Genomic DNA, 17,914 nt, shown 5'->3' with positions numbered 1-17,914 from the left:
GCTTTTTGGTTGGTGGTTTTTTTAGAGATGGGGTCTTGCTCTGTCACCCAGGCTAGAGAGCAGTGGTGTGATCATGGCTCACTGCAGCTTCAAACTCCTGGGCTCCAGTGATGCTCCTTCCTCAGCCTCCTGAGTAGCTGAGACTACAGGCACACCCCACCATACATAGATAATTTAATTTTTTTCTTTTGTAGAGACAGGGTCTCTCTGTGTTGCCCAGGCTGGCATTGGACTGATGGCCTCAAGTGATCCTCACCTCAGGTTCCAAAAATGCTGGGATTACAGGCGTGAGCCACCGCACCCAGCCTGGGCTATTGTTTGTCAGTATTACAGCAAGGGGGACTGACACAGCTTCCTGCGGAGGAGGTGAGTGGCATCTCAGGCCCGTGTCCCCCACACCTGGCTTGCACAGGTGCCACGTACCTGGTTGTGTGCCAGCTCCTCGCACACTCTGCACCACCGGTTCAGGTCCCATGGCGGCCGACATGCCGTGGGCCTCCTCCAGGCCGTCCGTGCGTGGGCTCGGCCCCTTCAGCTTCATGGAGGTGAAGGGAGTGAGGAAGTGGTAACTCATGGCCAGAGCCTGGGCCCGCTGCCGCAGCCGCTCCTTCTCCGGCCCATCGTCACTTTGCAGCCAGGAGCTCAGCAGCTCCTTTGTGGTAAGGTAGCTCCAGAGACGCTCGATGTGGTTGGGGTCCCCTTCTCCATCGCCTTCAGGCCTGGGGCTTCCTAGGACGTCTTTCCCCACCTTCTGAGGCCCCACAGGCACATCCGTCTTCAGGATGATGAATTTCTTACTGTTGCTGGCGGTGACCTCCACGTGCAAGTGATCCAGCTTTCTGTCCACCAGCTTCCCTGCGATGATGATCTCCGAGCCATTGAAGTAGTTGGGGAACAGGGTCTTGGTGGCCTGCACCACTGAGCTGGGGTGATAATCGATGTGGATGTCAGAGAGGAGAGGGGTCCTGATTTCATCGTAGAACCTGTGGTGGAGGAACAGGGAGAGAGATACAGATCAGGGCCTGCTCTGACAGCAGGCAGGACAGTCCGAAAGGAAACCACAGACTCTCAGAGGGATGCGTCCAATTTTAGAAGCAATCGAGTCCACATGGCACCCCATGCAATATTTCTGCCAGGAGGTCACTAGGAAGCAGGTTCAACACCACTGGTGGGAGGGAATGCATTCTCTCATGTGGCTTCTGAGCTTTTTTTCAATTGCTCTTATGAGGAGAAGGAACCTCCTTATAGTAGATTAAGATCTTCCTCCCCAAAATTTCCACCCACTGATCTCAGTTTTGCCTCTGGAACAATACAGAATTAGTCTAATCTATTTCAACAGACATTCGGATGCTTAAAAAACCAACGCTGTGCATTCCTTTAAGCCTTATCAATCCCCAGTTTCATGAACTGGTCTTCCTGTGACAGTTTCGAGATTTCCCTGCCAGTCTTGGTACATTTTGTTTGTGCACACCGACGTTTCCCAAAAAGCCTCTTAAAACCTTTTTCTTAAAACCAAGTACAAATTCCAGATGTGCTTTAAGCAGCACATTCTACCTGAGAAATCTGACCTTGTGTGAGTTTGTGCATATAACATTTGCTTGCATTTGCTTTTCTCATGAAGTTCCATGGTTCCTTCTTGCTAAGCAAGGAGACTATTAAAATTCCCTTTCTAACGATCTAGAAAGCATAGGCTGTGGAGTTGGACTTCCATCTCTGTCAGTTCCTTGCTGTGTGTCTTGGGACATGTGGCTTAACCTCTCTGAACTTCTGTTCCCTTACATATAGACTCAGGATGTTAATAGTACTTCTTTGGTCGCCTGCTAGCTGTCCCTATAAGCCCATTTTCCCCTCCTTTCATGAGAATTGACTATGGCCATCCAGATACAAAACACTTTTCCTAGCCTCTATTGGGGCCAAAAATGGCCATGTGACTATGTCTTCCCAATGGAATATGGATAGGAGTGAGATGTGCAGTTTCCTCAACATTTGTTTAAAATCCATGCTGGCTTCTTTTCTCTCTCCCTTTTTGTGGCCAGAAAACAAAAGTGATAGTGACCAGATTTCAATCCTGTAGCATTAAGGACAACACTTGAGGAAAGCAGAGCAATGAAACTGAAGAAACCTGGGTCTCTGAATGACTTCATGGAGCAGGAACCTGGGTCCCTGAATGACTTTGTGGAGCAGGATCAAGCCTGTTACCATTATAGGAGAGAGAAGTAAACGGCTGTCTTATTTCAGCCTTTGCCTTTCATCACCTCTGTATTACAGCTTAGCCTTTGCCCTAATATAGCTATCTCCAAGGATTTCTGTGAGGATCATCTGGGATCATTCACACAGAAATTCCTGGTGTATCATAAGTTCTCATAAATGTCAGGTATTGATCATAGTTTCAGTGGGATGGCAGTGCAGTTGACTTGTTGCAACATAACTGCTTTTTCTTCTGAATGCCTTATTGAATCTCAATTCTATTATCCAGTGCGTCATATTCTCCCTCTTTGACTCTAGTTTTGAATAATTTTTAAAATGTGGGAAACAAATCTATGTTTTCATTTAACTCTTTCATTAAAATGCATGGGAAGAGGCCAGGCACAGTGGCTCATGCCTGTAGTCCCAGTACTTTGGGAGGCTGAGGCAGGCAGATCATGAGGTCAGGAGATCGAGACCATACTGACTAAAATGGTGAAACCCTGTCTCTACTAAAAATACAAAAATTAGCTGGGTGTGGTGGCGTGAGCCTGTAGTCCCAGCTACTCGGGAGGCTGAGGCAGGAGAATTGCTTGAGCCTGGGAGGTGGAGGTTGCAGTGAGTTGAGATCACGCCACTGTACTCTAGCCTTGTGACAGAGTGAGACTATGTCTAAAAAAAAAAAAAAAAAAAAAAAAAAAAAAAAAAAAAAGATGCATGGGAGGCAATGGAGAAAATGGTAGCTAATCCCAAACCAAGGACCTGTGTTTACTGCATACCTTAGGGACCTCCACTTCCATTTACCATTATAAATGTCCTTTGATTATGGCTATTAAACAGCCACAAATCTACCCAAACTTCCCCTTTCCTTTAAAGTAGATACCATATATGCCACGATGCAGATTAAAGCACCTCACGCTGAACTGGGAGCTGGTTCTTCACTCAGTCGACAGCAAAGTGGCAGGCTGTGTGTAGCGACATGAGATCCGAGGGAAGCTATTTCTGTTTTAAAAGATCTAAGTTTCCTCCATCTCTCATTTGAAAGATCTCATTTCTTCTCCACCTCAAAATAATCTGATTATTTGCCAGTTTTATCTGGTTGTTTTGCTTCTAAATAAAATCTTTTAACTAGTACTCAAAATGAAAATAACAGTAGTCCACTACTTACTCACAGGGTAGAATCAAAGTAAACTTGCTAGAAAGTGCTTTGAACTATGAGATGTTCATGAACCATGAGAGCTCATTAAATACTTAACATGGGATGGCCACTCTGCCAATGCTTTAACAGCATTTTTACACCGCTATTTTCTCATTAAATTCTGTAACCAACCATAATCCTCATCTTAGCGATGAGGAGACGGGGGTACAAACAGTCTTAAAGTCTTGCCTAAACTCACAAAAAGAGGACCAAAATTTGAACTCTGAGCTCCCTGGTTTCAAAACACATTGTGACACCTCCCAGTGCAGTGACCTGCGATGGCGGTCAGCAGACGCAAGCCTGGGGAGGAGCAGCACGCTCCTGCCCAAGTTCCCACCACAGTCACCCCTCCGCACCCCTGCCGACCCCAGATGGCCTCAGACCACAGACCCGATGAGCTGCGAGCCCGCGTCCTCCTCCTCGTGCACACGCCGCGTGAGGCCGCAGTTCTCCAGCGACAGCTTCTCCAGCAGCCTGAAGTCCACGTCGGTGCCGATACCAATGGTGAAGATGCAGACCTGGCCTCGGGCGGCCTCCCGGGTGTTGTTGAGGATCTTGAGGGTGTGCGTCTCCCCAACCGTAGGCTTCCCGTCCGTCAGGAAGATGATGAGGGACACGCTCCGGTCTCCACCATCACTGTGGGCCATGTACTTGTTGAGGAGCCTGATGGCCGTCTGCAGGGCCTCATTGATGTCTGTGCCTGCAGGACGCCAACACAGGACAGCTCAAGCCTCTGCACTTACCTCCCCACTCTGAAGGCACTTTTTTTTTTTTTTGAGATGGCGTCTTGCTCTGTCACCCAAACTGGAGTAAAATGGCATGACCTCCACTCACTGCAAACTCCGCCTCCCAGGTTCAAGCAATTTTCCAGCCTCAGCCTCTTGAGTCGCTATGATTACAGACATGCACCATCACACCTGGCTAATTTTTGTATTTTTAGTAGAAATGGGGTTGACCATGTTGGCCAGGCGGGTCTCGAACTCTTGACCTCGTGATTCACCTGCCTTGGCCTCCCAAAGCGCTAGGATTACAGGTGTGAGCCACTGTACCAGGCCTGAATTTACTTCCATAACTGCAATCCATGCTCAACCACCCAATGGAGGACATCCAGAAACTTGGCGTGCATTTGCTAAATGCATGTAAGTGACTGGGGATTATCCCGCTGTAACAAACCTCCACTTTAGCTTAGCAGTCTCTACTACCTGAGCTTCAATGGCTTCTGTGCCCTTTTCTGAGAATGGCTTTGAAAAGAGCAGGAAGGTGCTCAGCAGACAGGACAGCAGGAATTTGGAGGGAGAAAGAGCCGCAGGGGGAGGTGGGGGCATGGAATGAGGGGGCGGAAGGTAGCTGCTGACATCTCAGATGCCTTCCAGTGTTGTCCAGGGCTGGATGGTGCTGATGAAAGAATGAATTTCTTGCCTATATCGTCTCTTCTTTCCTTGCTTCCTGTCCCTTCAGGTTACCTCTGCTTGGTAGAACCCTGCAAAGGGAGGAGCATGAAATATTTCTCCTCCTGCCCCCCTTTTTCTTCCAGAGGCATTTGTCAGTAGCAGGTCTGATTAAAGTTGGGGGCCAGCTGGGCACAGTAGCTCATGCCTGTAATCCCAGAACTTTGGGAGGCCGAGGCAGGCAGATCACCTGAGGTCAGGAGTTCAAGACCAGCCTGGCCAACATGGCAAAATCCCATCTCTGCCAAAAATTTAAAAATTAGCCGGGTGTAGTGATGCATGCCTGTATTCCCAGCTACTTGGGAGGTTAAGGTTGGAGAATCACTTGAACCCAGAAGGTGGAAGTTGCAGTGAGCCAAGATTGAGCCACTGCACTCCAATCTAGGTGAAAGGGTGAGATCCTGTCTCAACAGAAAAAGAAAATATGAAATAAATAAATGAATAAATAAAATAAAGTTGGAGGCGACAGGGAAGAAAAACTTTACCAGGAATCTGTGGCTTAGAAAACTGATCAAAAGCAGAAAACAAACCTCAACTCTGAGAAACGATGGAAGAATAAACACCCCTGACATTAGCAGGTATCTGTGGATAGCAAGAGGTTTTTCTCTCTTTTCTTTTAATAATTTTCTTTATTTCTCAAATGTTTTAGAATAGATACTTCCATGGGAAAAATGGGGTGAGAATACGAGCAGGCTTCTAGAGTTCTAAATGTTCTGTTTCTTGATCTGGGTCTGGGATATGTCCAGTTTATGAAAATGTATCAAGCTGTACACTTACTACACATACATCTTTCTGTGGCTGTGTTACACTACAGGTTACTGCTTTCTTAAAAAAGAAATGTCGGGCCAGGCGCGGTGGCTCAAGCCTGTAATCCCAGCACTTTGGGAGGCCGAGGCGGGTGGATCATGAGGTCAAGAGATCGAGACCATCCTGGTCAACATGGTGAAACCCCGTCTCTACTAAAAATACAAGAAATTAGCTGGGCATGATGGCGTGTGCCTGTAATCCCAGCTACTCAGGAGGCTGAGACAGGAGAATTGCCTGAACCCATTAGGCGGAGGTTGCGGTGAGCCGAGATCGCGCCATTGCACTCCAGCCTGGGTAACAAGAGCGAAACTCTGTCTCAAAAAAAAAAAAAAGAAAAGAAAAGAAATGTCCCCCTGTTTTCTTTCCTTTTCCTTCTGTTTTTTTAGAGACAGGGTCTCGCTGTGTTGCCCAGGCTCGTCTTAAACTCTTGGGCTCAAGCGATTCTCCCACCTCAATCTCCCAAAGTGCTGGTACTATAGGCATGAGTCACCGTGCCCAGCCACCCATGTATCTTGAATTCACTACTTTATGATTAAAATAAATCAGACAATTTAAGTTTGGGAGCAAAATAAATGAATAAATAAAGTTGGGCCCAGTGTCTTTGACAGGGGCTGAACAAGTATTTGCTTGGTGGATGGAGAGACAGGTGGTTTGTTGGTTGAGGTTGAAACCCCAGCCACAATGAGGTTTCTGGATTAGCTAAGAATTCCATTGAACTAAGCTACCAACACCCCACCATCACCAAGTAAAGCAGAGATCTTACTGTAATGTAAATACCTATTTCCTTTGTTGTTGTCGTTTTTAATGGCTTGAGATAAAAGCTACATACCAAAAGATCACCCATTCTAAGTGTCCAGTTCATGATTTTTAGTAAATTTAGAGTTTAATGATCAGCACCACCATCCATCACCCTGACTGAAGTGACTTTTCTCTACCTGCAAATTTTACCAGATTTGTGGCACATATATACCATGGAGCACTATTCAGCCATAAAAAAGAAGGAGGTCCTGTCATTTGCAACAAGACGGATGGAACTGGAGCTCATTATATTAAGTGAGTTAAGCCAGGCACAGAAAGACAAACTTCCCATGTTCTCGCTTATTTGTGGGGGCTAAAAAGTAAAACAATTGAACTCATGGAGCTAGAGTAGAAGGATGGTTCTCAGAGGCTGGGAAGGGTAGAGGCAGGTGGGGAAGAAGGAGGGATGTTAACTGGTACAAAAAGTAGCTAAAGAGAATGAATACAAAATAAAAACATAAAATAAAAAAGAAAGAATACAATCTAGTATTTGATAGTGCAACAGGGTGATTATATTCAACAACAATTTCATGATACATTTACAAATAACTCAAAGTATCATCGGATTGTTTGTAACACAAAAGACAAATGCTTGAGGTGATGTCTATCTCATTTCCCCTGATGTAATGATCACACAATGTATACCTGTATCAAAATGCCTCATATACCCCAGAAATATATATACCTACTATGGACCCCCAAAGATTAGAAATTAAAATTAAAAGGTAGCACATTTGAGAAAAACAGATCCTCTCCCCATGGCTTTACATCCTCCAGAATTTCTAGCTAAAAAAACAGATGAGGCTCTGCCCATGAAAAGAAGGTTCATCATTCTTGCTAGGATGCAGAGTCCAATGGAAAGAAAGCTATTGAACATTTTATTGGAATCGCTAATCTGCGTTTTTTTTTGTTTTGTTTTGTTTTTTCCTGTTTGAGACAGAGACTCACTCTGTCGCCCAGACTGGAGTGCAGTGGTGCGATCTCGGCTCACTGCAACATCCGCCTCTCGGCTTCAAGCAATTCTCCTGCCACAGCCTCCCGAGTAGCTGGGACTACAGGGGCAAGCTGCCAGCCTCAGCCAATTTTTTGTATTTTAGTAGAGACAGGATCTTGCCGTGTTGCCTAGGCTGCTCAAACTCCTGAGCTCAGGCAATCCGCCCCGCTTGCCCTCCCAAAGTGCTAAGATTACAGCCATGAGCCACCACACCCGGCCTAATTTGCCTTTCTTAAGGCCCAGTCTAATTTCTTGGTGCCTCTGGGTGTGTGAGTAAGGATAAATTGACATTTGTTTTTTTTCTTTTGTCTGTATTTAGCAATGGTGCCAAACCTCTCACTCCACTTTAAAGCCAAGGAGATCCCAGGCAGAGGGATGAATTAGCTTTCCTGATGGCACACAGACACCAGAGGCCCTGCAGGGACTGGCATCAAGCCCACATTACGTGGGGCATCCCCTGCCCACTGAAAATAAAGAGGAGCTGTCCTCAAAGGACTCATGAGCACCAGTGAGAGGGGTCACCAAAGTGTGTTAAAACAATGGCCACGTCTGATGCCAGTGAGAGGGGTCACCCAAGTGTGTTAAAACAATGGCCACGTCTGATGCTTAAAAGAGGACTTCCTATGTGCCAGGACCAGTCTAGCCACTTGAAATGTTTTAACTCACTCCATCCTGATTTGACTCCATTGTTATCTTCATTCTACAGATGAGGAAACTGAGGCATAGAGGTGAATCTGGATTCAAACCCAGGCAGTCTGGCTTCAGAATCCTAGCTCGCAATCCTGATGCTGCACGTCTTAGCGAGAAGCAGGCTGATCTGCCGTGCCCCTGCAGAGGCTCAGGCAATACGGTGTCAAGAAAAATGAAGGAAACCAAAAGGGTCTCTAAGGCTTGGAGTCCAAAAGACTGTAACTTACATCAGTCATCTATTTTTTTTTTTTTTTTTGAGACGGTCTCACTGACACACAGGTTGGAGTGCAATGGCGCAATCTTGGCTCACTGGAACCTCTGCCTCCTGGGTTCAAACAACTCTCCTGCCTCAGACTCCCAAGTAGCTGGGATTACAGGCACCTGCCACCATGCCGTCTAATTTTTTGTATTTTTAGTAGAGACGGGGTTTTACCATGTTGGTCAGGTTGGTCTCGCACTCCTGACCTCAGGTGATCCACCCGCCTCGGCCTCCCAAAGTGCTGGGATTACCGGGGTGAGCCACCACACCTGGCCCAGCCATTTTCTAAAGCTGTTTATTACGCCACAGCCCTACTCCACCGGCACACACACATCATTCTTCTAGTAAGCAGGACCATTAAAATAAATCCAATCTACAAATATCCACGGAGCATGCCCTCTGGCAGGAACCATGCAGGGAGGCCGGGACTATGTAAACATGAAAAGGAATCTCTTCCTTCAAGGGTTTTACAGTGTTGTGGACTTCCTGAGAGAAGAGGGCATCACTAGAGCATCGCTATCATATTAAATCTAATCTTCTGTTTCTCCCATCAGACACCAAAATGGTTCCTGGATTACACTGTTTCAGGGACTAGTAGGAAACCCCAGTGTAAAGCAAAGTACCAGCCAAGCTAGATCAAGTTCCAAACTAAATCCATTTGGGAAATGAGGGCTTTGTCTTGGATTGGGAAACCATGAATATATGAAAGATGGAAAACCCCAGATGGGAGAAGAGTCAACGGAGTGTTTTGTATGTTTCCAGATTACCGAAGTGGAATTAAGCAGGAGGTGGTGTCTCTGTACAGAGCCTGTAAGGAAGGGAACAGGGAGTAGGTCCCGTTCTGTAAAATGCACCACTACTGAGCACCTCTTCTGTGTCCACTGCACGGGTGATACAGGGGATGGCGAGAGCAAGGCGCAGGTCCTGAGTTGAGAGAACTTAACATCTGGCCCAGCTGGGTAACACACTGCTCTGATTCTCTAGTCTTCTCAGAATTCTTTATGAGCTTTTCTCTCCTCTCTTAACATTCTGCACCCTTACCTGGGCACCACCCAAGACAAGTGTTCAGTGGCTGAGAACCTACGTCTTCCCCCATCACATTTGACCTCCACAGCCCTCCCGGGCCACCCAGACACACGTTTGGGGCTCCTTGTTTTGCAAAGCAGTTCCACTTGCCACTGGCCAAGGTGTGCATGAAACACTGGCTGGTCCCTGTGGCTGTAATTCGAGACACCCCACAACAACTTACAAAAGCAGTATTGTTTTTGCAGCAACAAAACTTTTTGCAACAGGATCCATGAGATGAACCAGGAAAGCCTCCAAACAGCTCTCAGGTTCTCTTCCCCCAGAACTGGACCAGCTACGTTTGGGGACTGGGAAAGGAGAACACGGATCTGGTACTCAGAGCAACGTAAGCTGCTGAGAAAGCTCTCACCTGCTGCCTCCTTTCCTGTCCCATCATCAACCCCAGCTTTCAAATCCTTGTCTCGTGGCAAAAAAAAAAAAAAAGTATTATTAAGTCAAAACCAAGCCAATGTGAGAAGGAGGAGTCACCTTTACCTCCAGTGGGGGACATATGGTGAATGTAGACTTTCCCATCCCTGATGCTGTCCGGAGTGACCGATATCAAGTGGTCCTTCCATACTTTGATCCGGTTGGAAAATCCAATGATACTGAAACGGTCCTGGGGTCGGAGGTCATGGAGGATCGTGAAGAGGGCATCCTTGGTCTAGGCAAACACAAAAGTAAAACCAGCCACAGCTGCTCACATGAGTCTACTTGCTCCCTGTTCTGAAAACCACACCCGCCCCACCCCTCCGCCCAGGAACAACTTCAGGGTTCAAAGTCAGCGTCAGCTCTGTAAAGGGCACTTGGCTGAATGTCAAGAAATTGGTTACCTGGCTGGAAAAAAAAAAAGGCATAAACGTGTTACAGTTGTAGACGCGAGTGGGTGTGAATGTACGACATGTCCCGTGCTGACACCGGCCACGGTGCCTCGGGCTCCACGTCTCCACCATTGCCGTTCTCTCACCCCGCGTGTTCTTCCCCACTGCCCTACCTCCATCTTTCGCTTGACAAACCCCTTGTCATTCTTAAAACCCAGGCAACTGTGCAAATTCTCTGTTCGAAATGTTTCTAACTTCTCTGAAGAGAGCCGATCATTCCCTCCCTTAAGCTGGCAAAGCCCTCGACACATTCCTATTATAAAGCACACATCACACCATGATGATGATTCTTTTGTCTCCTTCCCTTCCGAGGTTGTGAGCTCTTTGCAGGGGAGTCTCCTTCCTCTATCACCTAATGACACGCAGGGGGTGCTAGGCCAAGGTGAGGCAGGTGAATGTTTAATGAATTATAAAATTGATGGGTCAAATAATAAATACCATGGGAATTGAAAAGATTATGAAATTACTGTGGACTGGGTTGATGTGAGGCTTTACAGAGGAAGAGGAATTTGAGGGTGTTTAAAAAATAGCTTGAAAGAATTGGAAGGACATTCTTTTTTTAATTTTTCTTTTCTTTTCTTTTTTTTTTTTTTTTTTTGGAGACAGATTCTCACTCTGTCGCCCAGGCTAGAGTACAGTGGCTCGATCTCAGCTCACTACAACTTCTGCTTCCTGGGTTCAAGCGATTCTCCTGCCTCAGCTTCCTGGGTAGCTGGGATTACAGGTGTGCACCACCACGTCCAGCTAATTTTTGTATTTTAGTAGAGTCAGGGTTTTACCATGTTGCCAGAGTGGTCTCAAACTCCTGAGCTCAGACAATCCACCTGTCTTGTCCTCTCAAAGCTTTAGGACTATCGGCATGAGCCATCGCACCCGGCTTGGGAGGGCATTCTGAAGAGAAGGAAGGTGGTTTGAGCAAAGCCAGGAAGTGATACAGGTGAGATCGAGGATGCTAAGTGGTAACAAGTGTGCACTGAAGGCAGCTGTGATGCGTGGAAAGAAGAAGGAAGCCATATGACCTAAAACCAGAAATACTCTAGGGCAGGTGTCCCCAAACTTTTTACACAGGGGGCCAGTTCACTGTCCCTCAGACCGCTGGAGGGCCGCCACATACTGTGCTCCTCTCACTGACCACCAATGAAAGAGGTGCCCCTTCCTGAAGTGCGGCAGGGGGTCGGAAAAATGGACTCAGGGGGCCGCATGTGGCCCGTGGGCCGTAGTTTGGGGACGCCTGCTCTAGGGGCCTAGAAAAGGTTTCTATAGTAATCCTCAGATACTGTGAGTGAACACTGTCCTCCCAAGCGGCACTGCTGTTAGACGCTTAAAGAGGCTCAGCGTAGGAGGTTAGGGACTGTCACTGCATAATTACCATGAAAGGACATCTTGCATCTTACGAAGGTGAAGAGTACAGGCTTCAGGGCCAGCTGTCACTCTTGAGGCTGGGTTCATCCCCAACTCTCCGTGGGGCCCTGATCTTCCAAGAGATTCCTTCCCTGCCTCCCAGCCCTGCCCTCCACTCCCCAGAGCATGGGCCCCTGCTCTCTCCTTTCATGTTGATAGACAGAATGTCCCCTCTGTGTGCATTGACTGGTCTGTCCATCTCCATTCTATGCTTCCGTGTGCAGGAGCTTTTTCTGTTTTATTTTTTTATTATTATGTTTACATGGCTGGAGGACAGTGGTGCAATCTTGCCTCACTGCAACCTCTGCCTCCTGGGTTCAAGCAGTTCTCCTGCCTCAGCCTCCCAAGTAGCTGGGACTGCAGGTGCCTGCCACGACAGCCAGTTAATTTTTGTATTTTTAGTAGAGATAAGTTTCACTATGTTCTCCAGGATGGTCTTAATCTCTTGACCTCATGAACTGCCTGCCTCAGCTTCCCAAAGTGCTGGGATCACAGGCATAAGCCACCACACCTGGCCACTTTTTCTGTTTTATTATTGTATATTTATTATTCTATATTTAATACCCAGCAGTGCCTGGTGCATAGGAGATGCTGGACAAATATGTCCTGAATAAGTGAGCAGTGAATAAATGATCCATCTGTCACACCGGACAGGGAGTTCTGAAAACAGCCATCCCCTTGCCCTGCCCCCTGCTCCCAACGTGGTGGCATTATGTACACTGTAGGCTTTTAGTAAATATCTGCTGTATTATTAAACAAATAAGACAGAGACAGAGAAGGACAGAGACAGAGGAGTCAGAGACAGAGAGAATACTGAAGAGAGGGACAGAGAGAACGAGAGAAACAGAAAGAGTAGGGGAAAGAGGAAAATGGGGGTGGGGAGGAAAACAGAGGCTGGGAGGGGAGAGAAAGAGACAGAGAGGGTTTTTTTGGTGAGTGCAAAGCATGAGAGATGCAGCCCAGCCCTTGAGAACCTCAGACAGACACTACTGAGAATGAGGACATGCAGGAAGCTCTGAGCTGCCTGATGGACAAGCTGCAGTGATGATCAATAAAACAGAGAACTGCCCTGCACAGCTCCGCCAGGGCGCTGGGCCCTTCTCATCCTGGTTCATCCTGGGCACCCTGCCCCTCCTCTCACTTAGAGCCAGCATACCCTGTGTGAGCATCAGATGGGTGCTCACAATTCAGGTGTCCCGACCCAGGAAGGTCTGAGGTGCTGGCTGGGATGGGAGGGACAGCAGCACACAGTGGCCAGGGTGGGGCAGTGCTGGGCCCGGTTCTCAGGCCCTCCTGCGAGACTCCGTGCTACAGAGGGCTGGGCCCAGCGTGGTGGGGCTGCATGGGGGCCTGCTGGGAGGGGACCCGTGGCGGGGCTACTGCCTTAGCTGCTGGCATCCTCAGGGATCCTTTGCAGTGTGTCAAGAACCTCCAGAGGGACCCGCCTGGCTCTTAAGCCGGTATTTTTTTTCCCTCAGCGATGGATATGCCGCTTTAGGAAGAGCTGTTCCATCTCTCCACCCTCCTTCCCTCAGCTCAGCAGCTACAGGCTCCTTATGACCTTGTAAGGCCTCAGCTGCAACTTGTCCTTGCCTGCACCAGAGAAGGCGGCCCAGGCCCCTCCCGGTTGCTCCATTCCCACTGGGAGGAGAGCCATGTGGATGGACTCCTGCCCTCATTCCAGAGGGGACAACAGCTTCCATTAACCTTCACAGACTGGAGCCACCCAGCCCCACTCACCGCTGCAAACTGCAGGCAACCACTCCACTCACCCCTGCAGACTGCCTGATTGGCAAGGGGACTAAGTGTCTGACTTTAGAAGGCCACACTCACTCTTGGGGGCCATAAGAAGAGTTTCCAACAAGCCATCCTCCTCGTCTTTATCCTCTCGGACAAGGACAGGGGCTATCTGGAGTGGAAGCCAAGGGGAGGGAGCTCAGGTCCCTGCCTGACAACTCCTGGCCGGGAAGCCAGTGGGGAGGAGTTAGCAAGTCTAGGGGAGAGTGGGGGATCAGGAATAGGCAGGAAAACCAAACACCTGTGCCTAGGGAAAGAAAGATAAGGAGCACCTGTGGGGCCTCGCTGAAAAGGAAAACAGGGTTCTTTATTTCCTTTTTTTTTTTTTTTAATTTTATTTTGAGATGGAGTCTTGCTCTGTCCCCAGGCTGGAGTGCAGTGGCATGATCTCAGCTCACTGCAACCTCCGCCCCCCGGGTTCAAGCAATTCTCCTGCCTTAGCCTCCCAAGTCGCTGGGACCATAGGTGCATGCCACCACACCCGGCTAATTTTTGTATTTTTAGTAGAGACAGGGTTTCACCATGTTCGTAGGGACTCTCGATCTCTCGAGCTCATGATCCACCCGCCTCGGCCTCCCAAAGTGGTGAGGTGTGAGTCACCATGCCTGGGAAAAACAGGGTTCTCATAGAAGCCAACACGCAAGAGGCCTTCGGGTGTCCCCTGGGGGATCCGTGCCTATTCCTAAAAGCACGATCCATCGTGAATGAGCGTCATCTCTGCTAACACAAGAGGACAAGCTGCAGACATGGGTCCACATGTCATCAGAAGAGATCTTTTAAAAATTCCAGGTGAGTAGCAATGGCTGTGGTCCCAGCTATTCCAGAGGCTGAGGCAGGAGGATCACTTGAACCCAGGAGTTTGAGGCTGCAGTGAGCTATGATCACGCCACTGCACTTCAGCCTGGGCAACACAGCAAGACCCTCTCTCTAAAAAATAAATAAATAAATACATTGATTAATTAACTAATTAAATTAAAATTTAAAAAATACCAGGTGATGTTTGGACTGAAGGGAGATTTTGAAAATTGCACCCAGATACATTTAATAAATGGAAAGAACAAACTTCTTACTATTCGGATAGTGAAGACATACCTTGTCCTGGATGCAGGCATTATGCAAGATTCCTTCTAATCCTAGTTATTTAGAGTCACGAAGGATAGAAATCACTGTCTGTTTAATACTATTTTATGGTAACGAATTCATCTTCTTATAAATGGTTCACTTGTGGTTAAAAGAACAAAAACTTATTTGCTTCAAAAACACAATCTTAGAAGTCCATTCCAGCTCTGTCTTAGGTTTACTATTAAGTAAATTCTTTAATCTCTGTCTGTTTAAATTCTTCCAGGCACAAGGCGGGACACAAATACAAGTTAAACTCTATTTCAGATTCTCCATCCCTTCAACACAGTTGGCAATGGTCTTGCTTGTTCTAGTGGATCTTTGGGGAGGAAGATTACAGAGTCTCTTCTTTTTCTTCTTTTTTTCTTTTTGTTTTGTTTTGTTTCGTTTTTTGAGACAGAGTCTCACTCTGTCCCCAGGCTGGAATATAATGGCACAGTCTCGGCTCACTGCAACCTCCGCCTCCCGGGTTCAAGCGATTCTCTCTGCCTCAGCCTCCCGAGTAGCTGGGATTACAGACATCGGCCACTGTGTCCAGCTAATTTTTTTGTATTTTTGATAGAAACGGGGTTTCACTATGTTGGCCAGATGGGCTCCATCTCCTGACCTCATGATCCGCCCGCCTCACCCTCCCAAAGTGCTGGGATTACAGGCGTGAGCCACCGCGCCCGGCCTGCAGAGTCTCTTTAATGGTGTCTGTCCTGTGCATCACAGGCCCTGTGTGAAGCTGTGCTGAGAACAAGAGATGGGGCCTTCCCTTCCCTTCCTCTCCCTCTTTCCTATAAAACTGAGCCAAGGAGCTTCAGGCTCTTGGCACCACCCTCAAAGGGGTGAATGGCCAGTAAACATTTTCCAAGTAGAGAAGCGCTGTCTAGTGAGACCCTCAGAGGGGAAGTCAGGGAGCCCATGGAAGAGCCTGCTGCGGCCCACAGCTTCCTCCCACTTCCATCGGGTACCCACGATGCAGCTTTTCTCCAACCATACTCAATGGACACTAACCCTGACACAAAAGGCTCTTGTGCCACAAACCCTAGGTTTTGGGGCATAAGACAAGGAGAACCCATGACATCACAGGTGAATCCAAGTTCAAGGGAACTCGGCATTAGCCATCCCACGCCTCCTACACAATGATCGTGCTGTTCTCCTAAGGGGCGCCATCACTGGCCACAGTCTAAAATGTTTACCAGGGAGTTGAGATTTTCCTTCTCATTGATCCACACAGTCCTTTTGAATGAGCCAAAGGGAAAGGCCTAAGATGAGCAACTTAAAATAATCCACTAAAGGCCAGGTGCAGTGGCTCATGCTTGTAATCCCAGCACTTTGGGAGGTTGAGGCAGGAGGATCACCTGAGGTCAGGAGTTCAAGGCCAGCCTGGGCAACGTTGTGAAACCCTATTTCTAATAAAAATACAAAAATTAGCCAAGTATGGTGATGCATGCCTGTAATCCCAGCTTCTTGGGAGGCAGAGGTAGGAGAATCACATGAACCCAGGAAGCAGAGGTTGCAGTGAGCAGAGATAGCACCACCACACTCCAGCCTGGGTGCAGAGTGAGACTCCATCTCAAAAAAAAAAAAAAAAAAAAAAAAATCCAATAAAGAAATCAAAGACCTTCTGAAAGTCTGATCTGTACCATGAAGAGAATCATGATTAGCAAATACACACCATAAAAACAGCCGTAAGTTTCTGAAAGGTAATATTGGAAATAAAATATGCCCAAGACAAGCTGTAGTGGCAGGTCAGCCTTTGTCCTTTCTAAGGTGGGCGGACGTCATGGACACCAGTGGGGAGGGGCAGGCATCTGTACTGTCCTTAGGCCTTCCTGACTCAGCAGGCAGGAGGCCCTCAGTGCCCCTTGATGGGTGGCAGTATGGCCCTGTATCATGCCACCTGAAAGAACCAACAAAAAGAAAAAGAATCCACAACTTCGTCAAAGTTCACAACAGCAGATTCTTGCTGCAACCTGAAATTTCTTGCCTAAGCCCACAAGGAGGAGAACGGGAATGTCCACCTCCCCAGCCTCAAATCTGTCACCCCCCTCTGCACCCCACAGACACCAGTACACAGCATGGTCCCAAGTCACCTTGGAGTCACGATCATGGCTGAGCTCACAGTAGCCATGACTTGCCAAGGGACGTCACCAGGCCGTGAGTGTCCACTAAGCCTCACTGGGGGGATTCCAAGTCCACAGTATTACAAGATTGCAAAGACCTATTCTATAAAAAGTAGCATAAACTTATGTTACACTCTGCAAGTCATTCAATAATTTGAAGGAAACTTTTCTGAAATCTTATTGTGACTGATGCACCAAGTAATCAGATTTTTTTTTTAATCCCAGTCTTAGAAGTAAGGCAATAAATGAAGTAAGAAGAACCAGTTCTCCATAATGTATTCGGGTCCATATCATTGTTGTACTTTTTTAAAATCTAGCAACAGATTGGCTCCCAAGAAGAAATCAAAACATTACAAAATAATGCTACGGTCCATTGCCTACGGTTCAAGAGTGTAAGTAACACGTCAGGGGGTTATGAAAACGCCTACAGGAAATAAACGCTCGTGCAATGCCAAGTTCCTTTTGTTGAACCTCTGCTGTAAATACCTCCTGAAATGAACCACATTATATAATTCATATTAAAAATAAAAATTTTCAATTACAACAAACAGAAGATAACCAAAAAAGGTGTCTCTGTCAAATTTGGGAAATTTTGTTGAAAGAAACTAGAACGATTTTTCTATTGGCCAAAATGTTCTTTTTGGAGAAATGGCAGAAGCTAATTAGCTTTATTCGTATAAATGGAAAATTTGGGATACAAGTCATATATCTTCCAAAATTTTAAAACGGTTTAATGAAATTTCACTTAGAAGTAAATGTCAAAAACACTTTTCTTTGGTCTCAACATTTTAACGTTCACACTGCCAAGAAAAACATATTTCTTAAATTAAGCAAAATCACAGGGCTCCTATTTTTAAAATATATTATTTTAAGCTACTACGCTTTCATTTACTGCTTAAATTCTACTTTAAAATGCTCTTTGAATGCAGCACTGTGCTAGATAATATCACAACTCCGATTTGAAATACTTATTTGCATATGTGTTTACCTAATCTATGTAAAAATATAAACAGATTATTTCTTCATAGCAAGATAAAATGCACTTTTATTGTGACGTTTCTAAATACCAATACCGTTTCATGACTGGTTCTAAAATAGATCATTAAAGACTAAATTCTGGCTAGAGTCAGCCTTACGTTTTTTTTAAAAAGGCTGAATAGAT

The 17,914-nt window shown here is 46.8% G+C and overlaps 1 protein-coding gene across 2 annotated transcripts in view; it reads right to left on the bottom strand.

The window, feature by feature from the left end:
- ITIH5 (inter-alpha-trypsin inhibitor heavy chain 5) overlaps positions 1–17,914 on the bottom strand; it is a 93,353-nt gene that overhangs the window by 12,646 nt on the left and 62,793 nt on the right. Inside the window, exons 8-10 of one of the 2 annotated variants that reach the window (XM_074405072.1) lie at positions 9,933–10,107; positions 3,773–4,082; positions 424–983 (exon numbers count right to left, since the gene is read on the bottom strand). In XM_074405072.1, the coding sequence (XP_074261173.1) occupies positions 424–983; positions 3,773–4,082; positions 9,933–10,107 (1,045 nt within the window). The remainder of the gene's footprint in view (positions 1–423; positions 984–3,772; positions 4,083–9,932; positions 10,108–17,914) is intronic. The other variant, XM_039478835.2, reaches the window with a different exon arrangement.

This window comes from Saimiri boliviensis, chromosome 8 (assembly GCF_048565385.1).
Source record: "Saimiri boliviensis isolate mSaiBol1 chromosome 8, mSaiBol1.pri, whole genome shotgun sequence".
In the NCBI taxonomy this organism is placed as follows: Eukaryota; Metazoa; Chordata; class Mammalia; order Primates; family Cebidae; genus Saimiri; species Saimiri boliviensis.
The sequence above is the reverse complement of the archived record's forward strand: the minus strand, read 5'-3'. Positions and strand labels throughout refer to the sequence as shown.